General features: G+C 42.9%; 1 protein-coding gene across 3 annotated transcripts in view; it reads right to left on the bottom strand.

Moving 5' to 3' along the window:
* Positions 1-16,050, bottom strand: part of COL27A1 (collagen type XXVII alpha 1 chain) — a 305,308-nt gene that overhangs the window by 221,644 nt on the left and 67,614 nt on the right. For all 3 annotated transcript variants that reach the window (XM_014580186.3, XM_014580187.3, XM_014580190.3), the window contains 5 exons: positions 14,209-14,262; positions 10,311-10,364; positions 4,269-4,313; positions 3,388-3,441; positions 44-88 (listed from right to left, as the gene is read on the bottom strand). In XM_014580186.3, coding sequence (XP_014435672.2) covers positions 44-88; positions 3,388-3,441; positions 4,269-4,313; positions 10,311-10,364; positions 14,209-14,262 — 252 coding nt within the window. The remainder of the gene's footprint in view (positions 1-43; positions 89-3,387; positions 3,442-4,268; positions 4,314-10,310; positions 10,365-14,208; positions 14,263-16,050) is intronic.

Below are 16,050 nucleotides of genomic sequence, written 5' to 3'. Positions count from 1 at the left end.
GGGGAAAATTAAAGAAAGACAAGATCAAAAATGGTTCACTTACCCGACTTCCTTTTGAACCAGCTTCACCTATAGGTCCTGGTAAACCCTGAATCACAAGAAAAAAAACAAAAACAAATGTGGAGAGGCTTTAATATAAACCTTAATAAGCAGTGCCGTATTCACAGTATTATCCCAGGACGGTTCAGATGATTTCACAATTTTCCCAAGGGGTACCAATATGGGAGAATGGGTGAAAAAAAAAAAGGAACAAATCCATAATTGTTGTGAATTGATGACTCTGCCGAAGAGGAATCTTATAAAACATAGGTGCACAGTCATGGGGAACCAGAACACTGGAACTAGAATGGAGATTTCTGGTCATAAAGACTGGAGAAGTTAACATAGTGAGATGTAAATAAATTGCAATCAAACGTTAGTTGTGATGCAAGGTGACACCATATAGACATTCATCAAAAGGAGGGATTGAGAGTGTTGTCAATGAACCATACAGACCAGACCATGGCAGATTACAATGTCAAAAATACCTTAATTTCAGGAAGGGGAATCTAGATATTTTAGATCTTTGAATTCCAAATCACGAATGACCCTCATTACCTTCAGTAATAGTGAGACTTGTAATGAAAGTACCCACTTTTCTAGCAATGACTAGGGGCCCAATCATGCCTCTTTTGAAGTTTCCACTAAAATTCCCATTGGACTTCAAGTGAAGGAAGATTGGCCTTATGACACTGTAAAATTAGTTACACTGGGCAAGTTCTAACCAGTGCACTGGATGCTGTGGAAAGAATTCCAAATAGACCTCATTGTATTTCTGTACCCATTGCCCTTCCTTAAACAGGGCTGTATTCTGAAAAGAGACCCTATAAAAGTTACATAATGAGATTCCATATTTATTGCCTTTCACCAACTTCCAGACCATATTTATCTAGTTTACAAGTAAAAAGGACAGGTTTATTTTTTAATTTAGCTGGCAGCTTGCTTATTCAACCTCAGATCTGAAAGTCAAGTTATGCTCTTTCTGGCTCACACACTGTCACCAGTAGAGGATTTCTGCTGTTGGAACATAGTTAACAATTCGGTCTATGATGCACAAAGCAAAACAGAGCCAAGCTCCCTCCTCCATAGCACTGCACAGCCAAATAGTAAAATCTTAGTCTGTAGAGAGAACTGACTGAAAACACACAGGGTTCAGCTCTCTTCAGTAAGAAGGTGCCATTTTCCAAAGCCACTTTCTTCACCATAACTGCATTTTAAAATCACTTTTGCTTTCTATTTACTTGGAGGCAGATACTTTGTTCCGCTTATCTGGGAGTAAGACCCTGCTAAGAACCCATTAAACAGCATCCACTAACCTGGTCAGTTCACCATAGCATCAATTTATTACATTGATTGGACTGATGAACACATACTCCCACATGATGCTCTTGTGTACAAGTCTCCCAAGAGCAAAGGGCACGTATGTAACATTCACATTAGATTCAGAAAAATCTCAGTCTCTCCTATTGCCTGCATTTTCCTGGGTATTTGTCTGTGATTTATTCCCCACTTTCACAGACTTGGGTATCTCTATGATGCTATCAGTACATATTTCTGGAATCAGTTGTTCATATTCATACCAAAGATGTATGAATGCAGGACGTTTAATCTAATATATGCAATAGCTCACTAGTAATAGGCTAACAACTCTGCAGCTGTGTGAGTCATATCTGAAGGTGATCACTCAGTATAAGCCTACCAGTGCATATCTACATTAGAGCTGGAGAGTGTGATTTCCATCTCAAGTAGATATACCCACTAAAAACAGACACACAGCCATGGCAGTATGAGCACAGGAGGGGCAACTACCCATATTCATAGCTAGGGTCTTGGATTGGGATTACACTCAGGGCAGCAAACCTGTCCTACGGCTCCCACCACCATGGTTATTCTATTTTTAGTACAGATTGGACCTCTGTAGTCCGGCACCCTTGGGACCTGGCTAGTCCCAAACAAGGGAATTTGCTGGACCAGGGCAGGTGCCCTGTCTCTGGCCTCCCAGATACCCGCTGACTCTGTTTCTGAACCCAGCCAGACCCCACTGCCTTCAGCCAGCTTCACTGCCAGTTCTGTCTGGACACCTCCGCCCTGGGACTCCCAGCTGAGCCGCCTGAGGTCCCTGCTGCAGGGCTCCTGACTGCGCCACCAGAGCTCCCCAAGCTGGCTGAGTCCCCTGCCACAGGGCTGCTTATACCACCAGAGCTCCCTGCCGCAGGGCTCCTAGATGTGCTGCGGGGTTCCTTGCGCTGCCTGAGCCCCTGCCGCCCTGGCTGCAATGCCGGTGGCTCGTACAGAGCTGTTCCCTGTAGCGATGTGCTACCAGTCGAATCCTAAGTTCCCCCTAAGTAGCACATTGCTACAGGGAGCAGCTCTGTACAAACCACCGGAACTCCCTTCACTGCCTGAGCCCCCAGTGCCATGGACTCCCTGCACCACCTGAGCCCTTTCTGCAGGACTCCTGGCTGTGGCACCAGAGCTCCCCATACTGGCGGACGCCCTGCTGCGGAGCCGCTTACACCACCAGAACCACCTGCCACAAGGTTCCCAGGTGTATGTGGGATTCCCCGCGCCAGTACCCTGGAAAAACCCCGTCGTGTCCAGGGAACACATCTGTTCTTGTGCTTTTTTTTTGCAGAAGAGCAGATGCCCTCTTTTGGAAGCTCTGTCTTCCTCTTCCCATGAGGAAGAAGAGCTCTTCTGAAAGAAGAGGCTTTTTGGAAATTTGGCCCAGTGTAGATGGAACAAATTTCAGAAAAGCCTCTTCTGAAAAGACTATCAGAAAAAAAGGTACACAAATTGCAGAGCGCAATTTGTGTACCCTTTTCCGATAGATCAGTGTAATCTAGACATAGCCTAAGGTTATGTTTTTTAAAAAAATTGACATTAGGTATTAAAAGTGATCTGCAAATGGCAGGTGGACGGGGTCCTGGGCATATGTCCCCTTCCCGTCCTTCATGATAATAAAGGAGGTCTGAAAAAAAGTGCTTTGTAGTTTTTTCTTTGTTTACATCTATAGGCCATCTTTGACAAGAGCAGAACCTGCAGCAATCATGTTTACGTGGCACCGCCACAATGTCCCAAGGGGATTCCCCAGAGAGCAGGTCAATTTCTCAAATGAGTGTGCCTTTGTTTTAAAAAAACAATGGACACAAGGAATGGAACAGTTTCTAAGAACCTGAATGCTCACTAACAAATCAGAAAGAACCACACTATTTATGCAAAAGGAAAAACAAAACAAACAAATAAACATATTCCAAGATGTGAGCATTATATTTAGTGTGGTATGCTCACATATACCTGCATACCCAAGTCCCTACTCTGTGCACAGCACATTAAGATTTACTGCACCTGCCTGCCAGGATAACCTTTGGCACCTGGGCTCCCATCAGGTCCTTGTTCACCCTTAAAATAAAAACACACAAAGGTAAGGTTAGTGCCACACCCTATTAGATTTTAGCTGCTTTGCCTTGAAAGAGAGGATGTTATGAATGAACTTGATTCAGATTTAAAAAGAACAATAAAATAGGTTTAAAAAGGCAGAGGAATATATTAAAGGAGATGAAAATGCTACAGAAGCCAACTCAGCAGGATCCAGGCATAAAGCAGGTGTTGCTATCTTCCCATCCCTACACTGAAACCTGCAGGTAGTTTGGAACAAGGAGGCTAAGAGAAGGTGTAAGGTTGCATCTATATCACTGGCATATGAACTGTTTTCCTAGGGGGAAAGTTCTGCCAAAATTCTTTAAAACTAAATGGATTAATGTATAATATCCTTTAACATCATTGCTAACAGGCATGGCTATTCATTGCCATTTTACTGCAAACATCAGGTTTAGCCAAATAAAAAAGGGGGGGTGGAAGGTGAAGTACAGTCAAGTACTTAGTATGATGTGGCTAATTAGTAAACTTCAGCTGAAAACTTAATGTAAAGGAAAAAGAATAAGCAAAAATCTGCCCCTATTTCCACTTTATAAATGTACACAATTTTGTGAAATAAAGGTTGAAAATAGAAGCTTAATTAAGTCCTTCCCTTTTCCGTGACCACAATGATGTTTTGTTAATGTCTGTACATAACTCCTGATTACACCAGAGGTAGCTGCATAAATCATCTCTCCATCAGACTGGCTCTGAATAAACACTTTGCATTGAACAACTTGATTTCAGGCTATAAGCAGGTAAGAGATTAAATCTTTGTAGCTTAAGTCGTAGAACCTGGGCATGACACTCACCTGGTCTCCAGGATGACCTGGTGGTCCAGGGTAGCCTTTGTATCCCTGTTTAAAAATATAAAAGTAACAAGAAAAAAATAATCAGAACTTCGAATTTCTCATTCCAGTAGGGAAGAAATCTATATAGAGAAGTTTCCTCCAATTCTAATATGTTTTATGATTCATGTTAACTTTTCTCCTTTGGTCTGTTTAGGCAGTAGCCTTTTAAGGGCTGTCAGCTGCTATGTGTATGTACAACATCTAATTTATGGAGCCTTGATGTTGGTTGGAGTCTGTAAAGGCTATTGCAATGCAAATAACCACCACTTCACAGCTGGATTTTCAGTATCACAGATGTGGCTGTGTGCTTTGTACCTGAGCGCTATCCATTAGAAAGGTCTGTATCTTAGAGTGGACCTGGAAGAACATATCTACAAAATAAACTACCCAACCAGTCATATTTTCTGTGTCCTGCAACACCCTTCCCCAGTTCTATTAAACCAGATTCATGGGATAAAATCTTATGTATATTGAAATCAATGGGAATTTTGCAACAGGGATATAACTGCACTGGGTTGCAGTTAGCAAAGTTGTCAGTGAGTGATGAGTTAGTTATCTAGTTTGAAATCTTTGTCCCAGGTCAGGGGTTTGGCAAGTTGAGAGGTAAGAGGGTAACTGATCAGACAAAAGTGCTGAAAAGACTCCAGTGGAGATTGGTTTCCACTGAGCACACCAGGCTATGCCTCTCTGTTGTCTCTGCCCTCCATATTTATTTCCTGCTCTGCAGGGACATGGAGGACATAGACTTCCACTTGAGTCAGGCACAGAGGGTCTGTCAATGATCTGACATTATCCACTTTGCAAAGGGCACTCAGCTGGAATGAGCACTCTGTTACTGCCACTGGCAAGATCTGAAACAGAATCTAGAGGGCTCTAGGCAACCCCACATCAAAATGTAATGTCTTTGCTTCTACACATAATTAGCCTCGGTAGCCACTTCTCCTGACAGAGGACATCACACCTTAAAGTAAATGAGAAACCTCATCTAGGGGCCAGAGCAAGGCAGTGCCATAGGTGGTAAATAAAAAGAGCTGATTGCTTAACGACTTCCTTGCCCAGCATCTTCATATACCTGAAATGTGCTTTCAACCAGCAATCAGCCTGGAACCATTTCTGAGACTTGAAGAGCTAGTGAAAAACTACATTAGAAGTCTATCTCCTCATCCAGAAAAATAAAAGGGCCCTTTTCAAGTCCTCTCCATAGGATGGACTCTGTTAGGAGATCTAGCTGCAAAGGCCAAGATCTAAAGTTTCAGGGTTTCTGATATTCAAACAAATCTGAACACAGACTTTTGTTCCTCTTTTAAAAGTTTCTTGATGCAAGTTGCAAGTAGAAATAAGAGATCCTCCGGAATAAGGCTTTATTCTGGAGGATCGTGCCAGTCTGGACGCTTTTCTCCGGCTTATCTCCAAGCCGGAAAAAAAGCGGCGGCCATGAAAATGCAAATGCCGCGGGGGATATTTAAATCCCCCGCGGATTTGCCTCTTCCAAAGTGCTACATTTGCATGCCTATTCCGTAATAGGCGGCCAGTGTAGACAGCCTGCCGGTTTTGGCGCAAAAACCTTGTAGGGTAGATGTAGCTTTTATGTGGACATGCTACCTCGGCTTAGAGACCCAGGAAGCACTGGGGACTAATTACTCTGAATGACTCTGGGGAGTAGTTATTTCCAATAGCAGCAGTGGAGTATCTACACCACTGCTATTTCAAAATAACTATTTCAAAATAAGGGTTATTCCTTGTGAAAAGCAGGAGTTATTATTTTGAAATAACCAGCCCCTTATTTTGAAATAACAGGTGTGCTAGTATGGACTCTCTGCTTGTTATTTTGAAATACGGGGAGTTATTTCAAAATAAATGCCTAGTGCAGACCAAGGCTAAGGTGCCACAGAAATAGTCATTGTTTTCAAGACAATAAGGAACATTTTAGCTCCTCTTCTTCTAAAAAAAATTAAGACACATAAAAGCTTCTTTTAGATAAGTCAGACCCAAAAAATTCAGGATTTTGATTGCTTCCTAAGATTTCCTACCAGCCACAATCATAGCAAGAGTGGAGGAAGATCTGGAGACTGTAAGTACAAGCCTGGAGCTAACGTCTGCAGCATGCATTACAATGTTTTTATATATAGCCAAATGATTACCTCTCAAGCTAAATATACAGATTGTATTGTATTGTTACATCCTATTAAATATACTCTTCACTATTTACGGTTTTCTCGTGGGTGTTTAAAATGTGTTTCCTCTCATTAACCTGTGATTACCACTGTCTGAGGTTAGTCATAGCTAGAAAAGAAAAAGCGTGGGCATTCTAAGGATAGCTGGTATGTGAAAGTGTCACCTGCTGCAGTCCTCTTTAAAGAGCACTGAAATGACAGAAAAGCATGTATGAAAACAATTAGATTTACCCTGTCCAAACACTTCCTGATAATAAGAGGGTGACAAAAGGGATTGTCACCGTGAAAGGAAATTATGCTTCACTGAAGGACCAGCTCATCTGTGACAATGTTTATAATCTACCCCATCACAGCTAGGATGACAATTGACATTTCTGTGGGAAAGGGATTGGCTTCAACAAGCAGACCTTGGGCAGTGGCCAACCCCGGGGTTAAATGAAGCCTGTTTGGAAAGATGGCCTAGAGGATGGAGCCCTCAACTGACTACCCAAGAAAACTGGGTTCAAGTTCCCAGCTCTGCCTCATATTTATGTATGACCTAAGGTGAGTCAGTCATTCTCAATATATCTCCATCATGCACAGTCTTACATTCAGCTACAGTAGTAGCTGTTCTGACCTCTACAATATTCTCTCTGAGGAGATGTTGCACAGTACTTCAGTAGACTCAGTTTGCAGGATGGTCATGTTCTGCATCCAAATGCCAACAGACATTAATGGGCTGCTAGTTTTCTTTAATGCACTTCCCTTCTGGGGTCCCCATTCTCCAGAATTGCTGTTCAGCAAAAGCAAAATTCACTCCATGTGAAGTGGAGGAGCAATGTCTCTCTCTCAGACCACACCACAATGGTTTTGGTATCCCTTGTTTGAACAGCTGTTTCACATACCCAATAGCTGGGCAAAGGCAAAAAGTATTTGTGGGCACTCACAGACCAGATCATCCAAACCTACAAAGGAATAGGTGGCCTGTGAATTCACATGGTGGATGTGTGTTTATGGCACAAATGATACCATATGGAACTATAGGCCTTTGGTAGGAGCTCCATCTCAGAGACTCGTGTGGCGCCAACTGCTTCTTTCAAAAAGAAAAACATTTGTGGTAGAGAGAAACCCATAAGGGAAACTTGTGTCTCGTTGGAAGTCCTTACCCAGAGAGTTTATGAACAAATGCGGATGGGGTTCCATCCAAGCCCCCTGAATGATGCTCTTTTCCCGCTTGGCCCATAGAAGGACAAGGCTAAATGGGCTCCCTGCCAGCAGCCAAACATCAAGGTATTTTCACTGGGGAAATGCCAGCAAGGAATCCAGATTATAAATTGTTTTTCCAAATATTACTCCAAGAGCTTTTAAAAGTTTTCTTAATTTAGAAGGCTAATAAAATCCAGGCAGCCCCAAAGCATCTGCCAAGCTAGTTCCTTTTTTTATGTTGCACTAAAGGAAAATCTCACAATCCAATTTACTCATGTCCTTGAAGAAGCAAAGCACCTCTCCAGCTTCACCACAATCCCTAAATGAGCTTCAGGTTTTCCAAAGTCAGGTGTGAGGCCTCTGCATTGGCTTTGGGTCTATTTGTTTAGTCTCCTACTCCTGCTCCATTCTTTCCACCATAAAACCATTCTGACCTGACACTGCATTTTGCTGACCAAAACCGTAAGGCTATGTTTTATGAGCTGCTATGCTAAGAAAACTGTGTTCTTTGCAACTAATGCATTAGAATTAGTTTATGAAAGCAGAATGTGAGGGGTTAGTTAACCCCTCATCACTCCACTCGGTAATCCAGGTGGAACAAGCACCGCTGCCCCCTGCAGGCAATTTCTACTTTCATTCCCTCTCCTCCTTTCCCCTACATTTAGGGATGAGATCAATAAGCACAGCTGCCCTACTGCAAATTTAGTGCATGTGAAAGGTGATCAAATGATAGCCCTGGAGATGGAAAATATCTAGCCACAGAACTGGAAGGTGGGTAGTCGCATTGGAAGCTTTCCCCAGTTAGAGCAGGGCAAAAAATGGGATTTTTTGGTTTGCCAGCAATTAAAAAAATAAAAATTCATCTTGGGTTGAACAAAATGTTTTATTTCAGTTTCAAGCATTTGTTTTAAAATGAAAAAGGTAACGGAAATTCAGAAATGGAAAGTTATTTCAAATAAAGAATCAAATGTTTCATTTAAAAAAATTAAAATGGAAATGTTCCACGGGAGCGAGTTACTTTGCTAAATAATTCCGTAGTGCTGAATTTGCATATTTTGCTGAAAAAGGTTTCAGTTAGAAATTTCACTTAGCACTGCTCCAATGGCCACGGCCCCAATTCGGAGGTAGAGTTTTGTGCGCATGCACATGTCCGTTCACATCTTGACCTCTCTGCTGAGTGACCAAAAGAATGGCAATTACAATGGTCAGTTTTACAATGTCAGTATTTGCCAACTAGGAATAGCAATGACGCTCCACGTAAGCCATTGAACAATCTTCAGCCACTACCAGCAGAGCTTGTTGCATATCAGCAACCTGGAGGTGAAAGACCGTGAATCAAAACAAATGTATTAAATAGTAAGGAAGAAGCAACCAGGAGTCCCATGCTGAGGTGTAGTTAGTAAGCATCTCCAGGCTGGAAGGTCTCATCCGTGCTCCCTGAAATCCATTTATTTCAGCCTTCCCAGCTACATTGATGCTTCTTTGCAGGAGGGCAAAACAAAAACCAGAATTGCTTTAGGAAAAACAGAAATAAAAAAAGCTTCCACTCACACAAAGCTGTGGAATTTGCCACCACTAGAAGCATGGACACAATTAACAGTGCTAACGTGGTTGGGGTACTAATGGGGGGAAGTAAACACCAGTGGCGGGATATGGTAGAGAGGAATCTCACACTCCAGCACATGGTGGCATTCTCAGACCCATGCGCATTGCTGGTGACATCTGTGTGGCTGATGGCACCAATACAGAAGCAAACAAAGCAGATCCGTGTTAATTTCAAGTTCCATACAAAAAACAGGGAGAAAGGAACTCCCGCTCCAAATGCGTAATGATTCACTTTCACCACCAAGTGTGATCAGGCTTCCTTCAGGTTCACATAACATACACTAGCTAAGCCATACCTAACAGGTACCTCAGTTTAGCTCCTGCCCATTCTAGGATACGATTAGCTTTAACTGAAATAAAGATGGTATCCCACCTACACGCTAGGGAAAGAGTTGCATTTAGAGAAAGCATGTTCCAATGGGTAGGGTGCTAGTCTTGGGAGAGGCAGGTTTAGTTTCCTGCTCTGCCATAGACTTCTGGTATGACCTGGGGTGAGTCACTTACCCTCTCTGTGCTCATTTTCCCAATGGTGAAATGGGGATAATAGCAGTGTCCTGCCTCACAGCATGATGGGAGGACAAATACATTCAGGTTTGTGAGGTGCTCAGATTCTATAGCATTGAGGGATGTATAAGTACCTGAAATTGAAAAAGTTTAGAAAGGCTTGGCTACCATGTGTTAATTAAACCTGACCTAAGCCTGGCCACTTTTCTTAGTCACTACACAGAGTTAGAGGGTTAAAGGCAGTGTAGTCCCGTGCTGAGAAAAACAGAATGGGAGTCACAATTCCAGCATTCTAATCCCTGCTTCGGTCATGATTTCACTTGCGTGACCTTTGGCAAGTCACTTAATCTCAGTGCCTCAATTTACAAAACTGTAAATCACAAATAACAACTTGTTCCCCCCTCACTGAGGGTTGAGGCTTCATTAAAAAATTTGAAAACACTGGCATTTTAGTGTGAAAGGCGTCTGAGAAGAGTACTTACTGTTATTGATAGACAATCTTGCTTTAATTGACTAAAACCGAATATGTGCTTACCTTCCGACCAGGTGGTCCAGGAAGCCCACTCAAACCAGGTAAGCCCAGGTCTCCCTGTAAAAAGCAAGCATGCCTTGTTAGTTTTCAGTTGCTTTTATTCCCACTTGCCATATGGCCTTGCTGAAATTATTTGTCACAGAATAGAATACTCTGGAACTGAACAGCTATGATTCTTCTCTTAATTCCTCAGAAATCCACCAGAAAGAATTAATAGAAATGCCATTGAAAGATCATAGTAAATTCATATTCTCTATTAATTGGATCACTTAAACTATTGGGCTGTGTCTAGACTGGCAAGTTTTTCCAGAAAATCAGCCGCTTTTCCCGAAAAACTTGCCAGCTGTCTACACTGGCCGCTTGAATTTCCAGAAAAGCACTGACGATCTCATGTAAGATCGTCAGTGATTTTCCGGAAATACTATGCTGCTCCCGTTCGGACAAAAGTCTTTTTCCAAAAGACTTTTGCGCAAAAAGGCCAGTGTAGACGGCACAGTACTGTTTTCCGCAAAAAAGCCCCGATCGCGAAAATGGCAACCGGGGCTTTTTTGCGGAAAAGTGCATCTAGATTGGCCAACGACGCTTTTCCGCAAAAAGTGCTTTTCCGGAAAAGCACCCTGCCAATCTAGACGCACTTTTCCGAAAACGCTTTTAACGGAAAACTTTTCCGTTAAAAGCATTTCTGGAAAATCATGCCAGTGTAGACGTAGACTTGATGAATTAACTGCAGCTACAGTGGAGATTCCAGTTTTTCACTAGCAGGGTTTTTCACCTCTTTTTAATTAGCTCCTTCAGCTGCATATTGCAATTGCAATTTGACAGGATATTATATAGCAATCTCCTGCCTTTTAAATGCAACATGAACAGCAGACATCAGCCACTTCCATCTGTCAAAACCAGCAGCCAGTTCAGAAACAACGACTAAAGTTGCTCAGCCCATAGCTCCAATTCAGATTGTTCTGAGAATAGAATGATTTTCCTTGTCTACACAATGTTGATTGATCTTTTCTTGGCTGCTTAGAAGGAGAGGTTTGTTGGTTGCCTGCACTCCTGGGAAAGGACTGAATTCAACCCGGATTAAACATCTTAGGAATGGTCTAGGCCCCTTGGAGCAAGTGATTTACATACCACATCCGGTTCCTTGTTGCACAGTTTTCCTTTCTCTGACTAGACTCAATGAAAGTTAGCATGGACTGTGACTAATTATTTCAGTCCTTATTTAACATGAGTTTGGTACAAGCAGCTGAAGAATTAGGAATTTCTCCAAACTTTTGCTGAAAGCTCTGAATTTCTACAAATACAGGCAGTCCCCGGGTTACATGGATCCGACTTACATCGAATCCCTACTTACAAACGGGGTGAGGCAACCCCACACTAGCTGCTCCCTCCCCCCCCCCAGATCAGGGAGACGCGGAGCAGCTTTTCTCAGCAGACATCTCAGCTTGAGAATAAAGGACTGAAGGAAGTGAGGTGGGGGAGAATAAAACTGAGCTCTGGAGAAATGTTTGGCTAGAGTTTCCCCTACAATATGTACCAGTTCCGACTTACATACAAATTCAACTTAAGAACAAACCTACAGTCCCTATCTTGTACGTAACCCGCGGACTGCCTGTACTCTCAGGAATGAGACCTTGTTAACATGGGCTAAGTGTTCTCTCAGCTTTACTCATGTTTCCATTAGATGTACTTTGTGAGAAAACTGTTACACATCTTTCTGGTAGATGCTTTCCATAATACACCCACTGTGGAGCAACACAAAAAATTTCAAGGGCACCTCATGCTGTTGAGTTGAGAATAATTTCAGTGCTCTCTAACTTCATCATCTTTACTGGGTTTGGGAATCTTAATTTAGGGACCAAAGGCACCTGGCTTCAAATTAATAGTTCCTTCATGGCCAATTCTTTCCATTAATGATATATGAATAGGAAAAGTGTTATGATTTATGAGGGAGGCAAAACAAATTTATTTGCATTGGACAGGAGTGATGAAGGAAGAAGTGTGCTGGCATTAATAAAAGAACAAATCAATCACACAACTGACAACTCCAATTGTTTTTCTGTTCATTTCAACATTTATGTGAGCCCTTATTATCAGAGATAAATAAAAATGATTCAATGTGAAACAGCAAAACTCAGATTAATTTATTGAGAAGATTTAGCAATAGAACCCCATAATAGATAACAAAGGCTAAATCCAAAAATCAGACCATGCATTTTGGTCTTGTATGGTTGGCATTGATTCTAATAGACTTCATTGGGGGAAAAAAATCCATTCTCACACCGCAGGGTGGGAGCATATGCAACCTACTTTCAGTACAATGATCTAGAGAAAAATCTCTCTCCCCTTGCCCTAGAAAGCTAGATGGGTCTCGCACTTAAGCTACTGGATACAAAATATCTACGTTGAGTTCCCAGCTCTGTTGCAAAATCTTTATGTGACCTTGAGCAAATCACAGACCCCAGCAGGGGCAGGGAATATGGGTCCACACCCAAGGTTCCAAGTACGTTAATACAGCCTGTGCTGAAACCAGATCTGCTGTGTTGTCCCTGCTATTTTTATCTGTGCTAGCCAGACTATAGCTAATGTGGGTATGCCCATGCAAGTGCAATGACAGACACACCCTACATCTGTCTGTTCTTCTGTCACCCCCATCTGTAAAGTGAAAAACTCCAAGGCTTTTTCTGTTTAGATTGTAATATCTCTGGGACGGGGACTGTCTCATACTAGAAAGTCTCAGAGGGATAGCTGTGTAGTCTGTAACTTTAAAAACAACAAGTAGTCTTGTGGCACCTTACCCTGGTCTAGCCCTTATTTCAAAATAACAAGCAGATCATCCACATTACCAAGCCTGTTATTTCAAAATAAGGGGCTGGTTATTTCAAAATAATAACTCCTGCTTTCCATGAGGAAGAACGCTTATTTCAAAATAGTTATTTCGAAATAGCGCTAGCATAGACCATGGGCAATTAGTGCATCTGGGCTGGGAGAAGCAGGCCCTTAGCCCCACCTACAACCCGGTTCCCTCTGCTGAGGCCCCACCCTCCCAGAGCATGCCCCCGCCTCCCCAGAATACCAGGGAGGGGAAAAGAGCATGCCAAGTGTGCTCAGTCTCCCTGGAGCACTGGCGAGAGGAAGAGAGGCGAAGAGGCGTGTGTGCGCTCCGGCTCCCCAGCCTCCCTGGAGCACTGGAGGAGAGGAGGAGGCCATGCGGCATGGCTCCCAGAGCACTGGGGGAGGGAGGAGGTTCTAGTATCCAAGCACAGGGAGGGTGGGCACTGGGGACAGCAACACTCCGCCCCCAGAACACCTACTGCAGGCATTCTGGGGGCGGAGTGTGGGCATGGCAATGCCTGGTGGTTTGGGAAGGCAAAGCCTTTCACCACCTAGGCTATCGGATGCCACTGCTGCTATTTCAAAATAACTACTCCCCAGAATCATTCAAAGTGATTACTCCCCAGTGCTCCCTGGGGCCCTTGTTTGAGGTAGCATGACCACATTAAGGAAGCCTCACACGGACTAACTTCAAGACTTTCTTGCACTGCAGACACGCAGTTTTGAAATAGTTATTTCACGAGTTATAATTTGGAAATAAGTTATTTTGAAATAATTTCCTAGTGTAGATCTGTCCCTAGAGACTAACAAATGTATAAATAGAATATATGAAATACATATATATAGTATCATGAGCTTTCATAGGCAGAAGCCACATTTTCCACTCCAGCTTCCAGCTCATCTGAGGAAGTGGGTTTTGCCTACGAAAGCTCATGATACTATTTGTATATATATTTGTTAGTCTCCAAAGTGCCACAAGCTACTTGTTGTCTCATGCAAAGTATAAAGACAACCACTAGCACAAAGGGTTCCCAACCTCTGTCTAATAAATAATAAAAATGATACTTACCTTCTCTCCATTATGAGCTTTTCCAGGTGAGAGCCCAGGATCACCTTTCTGGCCCTGAAACAAAGAATTAAGTTCATGACAATATTCGGAGAGAATGCTCCACATACATTTAGTCTTGCTTGAACTGAGGCTTTGAAGTCTAAAACTATTTTATTGTACCTCCTCTCATCCCCTCCTTCCAAACCTATTAAAGTTTTCTTACATGGTTCCACTTCATTGGGGCATGGGCTGGAGCTGGTTTTTAAAATTGTTCATTGCTGCTATAGCACTAAAGGTTTTTAACTATTTTTGGTTGCATTAAAATAGCTAGAGCAATATTTATTTGGAAGAAAGCAGTGCCATGATTTTCCATATTTACTGCATATTTGTGATTTCCCAGCTTCCCCCCGCCCAAGTTTTCCCCGTAAATTACCATCACAAAACAACAACCCATACCCATTGCCACTGTGAAGCAATATGGGTCAGCAACTTACTGTAGATGCTGATTTTGGATTTAACTGTAGGGGACAGATGAAATCACATGGGCTACAACTACACTGCAGCCTTTTGTTGGCAGAGATAATGCAAATGAAGCACTCATTAGCATTTGTCACAGTGTCATTTGTCGATGCTTTTTGCGGAAGAGGTTTTTGCGCAAAAACAAGCAGTGTAGACGGGGCCGTTTTGCGCAAAAACCCCTCTTGCGCAAGATCCTGTATACATCCTTTTTTGAGGCATAAGGGATCTTACACAAAAGGGGGATTTTGTGCAAAACAGCCCCCTCTACACTGCTTGTTTTTGTGCAAAAACCTCTTCCGCAAAAAGCATCGGCAGAGAATATGCAAATGATAGCACGACAAATACTAATGAGCACTTAATTTGCATTTTCTCTGCCAACAAAAGCCTGCAGTGTAGACGTAGCCATGGAGAAGTAGACTTATTAGGTGCTAGCAGTGGCAAGACTCAAAAGCAGTGACACTACACTCGTGAGAGAGAGAGATACACTGACGGGTGGGGATAGGGTACAGCATGACCTAGACAAATTGGAGGATTGGGCCAAAAGAAATCTGATGAGGTTCAACAAAGAGAAGTTCAGACGGAAGAATCCCAAGCACTGTTACAAGCTGGGGACCAGCTGGCTAAGCAGCCATTCTGCAGGGAAGGACCTGGGGATTACAGTAGATGAGAAGCTGGCTATGAGTCAACAGTGTGCCCTTGTAGCCAAGAAGATTAATAGCATATTAGGGTACATTAGGAGGAGCATTTACAGCAGATCTAGAGAAGTGATTATTCCCCTTTATTTAGCATTGGTGAGGCCACATCTGAAGTATTGTGTCCAGTTCTGGGCCCCCCACTATAGAAAGGATGTGGTTGCACTGAAGAGGGTCCAGCAGAGGACAACCAAAATGGTTAGGGGGCTGGAGCACATGACCTATGAGGAGAAGCTAAGGGATTTGGGCTTATTTAGTCTGTAGAAGAGAAGAGCGAGGGGGGATTTTATAGCAGCCTTCAACTTCCTGAAGAGAGGTTCCAAAGAGGATGGAGAGAGGTTGTTCTCAGTAGCGATGGATGGCAGAACAAGGAGCAATGGTCTCAAGTTACAGTGGGGGAGGTCTAGATTGGATATTAGGAAAAACTATTTCCCTAGGAGGATGGTGAAGCACTGGAATGGGTTCCCTAGGGAGGTGGTGGAATCGCCATCCCTAGAGTTTTTAAGTCCTGGCTTGACAAAGTTGTGGCTGGGATGATTTAGTTGGGGTTGGTCTTGCTTTGGGCAGTGGGTTGGATTCAATGTCCTCCTGAGGTCTCTTTCATCCCTAGGATTCTATGAGCAATAGTAGGGCTTCCAGACTAGCAAATGGA

The sequence above is a fragment of the Pelodiscus sinensis genome, chromosome 22 (assembly GCF_049634645.1).
Source record: "Pelodiscus sinensis isolate JC-2024 chromosome 22, ASM4963464v1, whole genome shotgun sequence".
Taxonomy (NCBI): domain Eukaryota; kingdom Metazoa; phylum Chordata; order Testudines; family Trionychidae; genus Pelodiscus; species Pelodiscus sinensis.
Note: the sequence above shows the minus strand (reverse complement) of the source record. Positions and strands in the feature narration are given on the sequence as shown.